General features: G+C 40.6%; 1 protein-coding gene across 11 annotated transcripts in view; it reads right to left on the reverse strand.

Annotated features, from left to right (window-relative positions):
• LOC138026296 (poly(A) polymerase type 3-like) overlaps positions 1–2,500 on the reverse strand; it is a 64,739-nt gene that overhangs the window by 735 nt on the left and 61,504 nt on the right. For all 11 annotated transcript variants that reach the window (XM_068873578.1, XM_068873580.1, XM_068873576.1 and 8 more), the window contains one exon: positions 1–2,302. This exon is cut by the window's left edge and continues 735 nt beyond it. In XM_068873578.1, the coding sequence (XP_068729679.1) occupies positions 2,063–2,302 (240 nt within the window). In that variant the 3' untranslated portion in view covers positions 1–2,062. The remainder of the gene's footprint in view (positions 2,303–2,500) is intronic.

The raw sequence follows: 2,500 nt of genomic DNA on the forward strand, positions 1-2,500 counted from the left end.
GAAGCAATACCTATTAATATTAAGGTCTCCCCTTCGACAGTTTTAAAAAAGAATACAAACTCTCTCTACTAGACAGTTACACTTATGATTAACTTAGCCAGAGCTTTATAACTAGTTTCTATAAGTACTACATAACCTCCACCCACTTGTAACCGCTCTGTGGTAGCAGCCAACTCGAAAGCTTGGTTCCTTTGGCTGCTACACACTTTCTTCTTTGTTATGTTAATTCAATGGATAGCTAGCTCTGTTTTCATTTCTTTTTTACTCTTATTGTTGTTGTATTGTAGTTGTATAAGTGTGAATGAACTTGAACTTGAACTTGACTCGATCGAACGCTTTCTCCTGGTCAAGACTTATCAAAATGGCCTACTCATCAGTCCGTTGAATGTACTCAAGGACGTCGCGCAAAAGAAAAACATTTGAAAATACTTCAAAAAAGAGAGAGGTCGCCAATTCCTTAAATGCTTGATGTCACCACGCTTCTTAAAAATCAAGCGGGTGACACTGCCCTTCACTGAGAGACACAATTCGCCGTCAGCAAAACATCGATTAGCAACGCAGAGCAAAAGGGGTCCCAAAGCCTCCCAAAAATGTAAATAAAATTCCACTGACAACCCATCACATCCGAGTGACTTTCCGGTATTAAGACTTCTAACGGAGTTCAATAACTCCTCGCTAGACAAGAAGCCCTCGCACGAGTTGCTTTGAAAAGGAGAAAGGATTTTTTTTCCACAGAATCTAAACAACGTTGCTGAGAAGGAGGGTCAATTCTTGGATTTCACATGACGTCATGGTCGCCATGTTTGTGTCCCCAAACAATGAAATGGCGGCCATGTTGGTGTCCCGATCCAATCCTCCGGGAATTGAAAGCTATGATTATGCTAACGTCTTCTTTTGTTTTCGTTTAAAGACATGGCTATTGATCACGTGAGTGAAACCCAAGAATAGCTTCATTAGAAAAAAGACTTGGACAAAATTGCACGGGCCCACGTTCGATTTCTTTACGTGTCGTTGGAATCTAGAGTGGAAGTGAGGATACTACGCTCAAAGCGCTCACGCTCAAGTTTAAAGAAAAAACGAGTAGGCCTTTCTCCCTCTTCAAGCCACTGAACTCTGGAGCGAACCATAGAGCCATCCAACTCTTTCAAGGTGAGGGCCTTCAGTTCACTTTCGAGCTCGGAAATTTCAGAGCAAACCAACAATCACCAGAAGTTAGTTTAAGCTTAAAATCCATGATGCGATTAACCAAAAGAACAGGCTCGTGCGCTTATTCTTAGAAAAGGATATAATTTGTGAACGGATAGAATGCTTAAAGAAATCCCACCAAAACTTGACTGAAGAAAAGTGTTACAGACAACCAAAAAGATCATCATTGCAGGTTGTAATATATTCTCAAAACGTACTATCATTCAAAAGCGAGTTATTGAATTACCAGGACCACGGGAATTATTCCCAGGGGACTGGTAGAACGATAAACAAAATCATGATCGGAAAAAGGGCAACGTCTAATTTCGCAAGAAGCAACCGAAGACATAAATCTCTGAGAAACAAAAAAACTTATCAAGCCGGGTACCGATAGAAAAATCAGAATTAAACAAGGTGCACTGACGTAGCCTTGGATGTAACTTACGCCAGTCGAACGAAAAACAGAAAGATATTTAGCAGGAACAAAGTTGCCACCAGATTTGTCAAGATGGTGATCATAGCAACTGTAATCACCAGCAATAACGGCGTCAGAAGGCAAAACATTTTCATGCAAAAAACAGTTTCCTTTCAGTCGAATTAGTAGGTGAAATGTTAATTAAATTAATCTTAAGATCATCGAGTTAAAAAACAAGACTAATAACCCTACCAGACACTTCTCTTCCAATTCCTAATTTATACCCGAGAAGGAATCAGAAAGCACCGGCTCGTTTGCCAACAGCGGGAGACCAGAAACAAGACCCACGCCAGGGTTTAGAAAAGGCACAAAAAACTTCAGGATCAGTAATGAAGGTTTCTTGAAAACAAAAAACATCGTACGAAGCATGACGATTATCAATACGATAATTTACTGAAACCCCTAGAGTTTAACGAAACAATTTGAAAATTCATTAAGGATGAGGGTTACTAGTCTTTCTACTAGAGATAACCGGTAAGGGTCTAGTCGACTTGCGTGGAGAAGGACCATCAGCAGGGTCAAGCCTAGCAGGCTTACGCTTGCACACCCCACGTGAAACAAAAGGACGAACAGAAGTCTGAGATAGAGGAGGCGAAACATCAGGACTAACTTCAGGAATTTCCATAGCAGCGAAGGCATCATCTGAAACAGAATGGAGGAGGAGAATGTTGTTAAACGATAAAAATTGTAGCTACAATAACTTCATTGAATTGCTTGGCCTCGCTGGTTAACTGCGATCATAGATCGGATCATTTCGGCAAATTGCTTCGCCTCATAAGTTGCGGTACTTTTGGTGTTGAGTTCCTTTTAAATGGGTTAGTGTTTTCATGCTAAACTAAG

The sequence above is a fragment of the Montipora capricornis genome, chromosome 12 (genome assembly GCF_036669925.1).
Source record: "Montipora capricornis isolate CH-2021 chromosome 12, ASM3666992v2, whole genome shotgun sequence".
In the NCBI taxonomy this organism is placed as follows: domain Eukaryota; kingdom Metazoa; phylum Cnidaria; class Anthozoa; order Scleractinia; family Acroporidae; genus Montipora; species Montipora capricornis.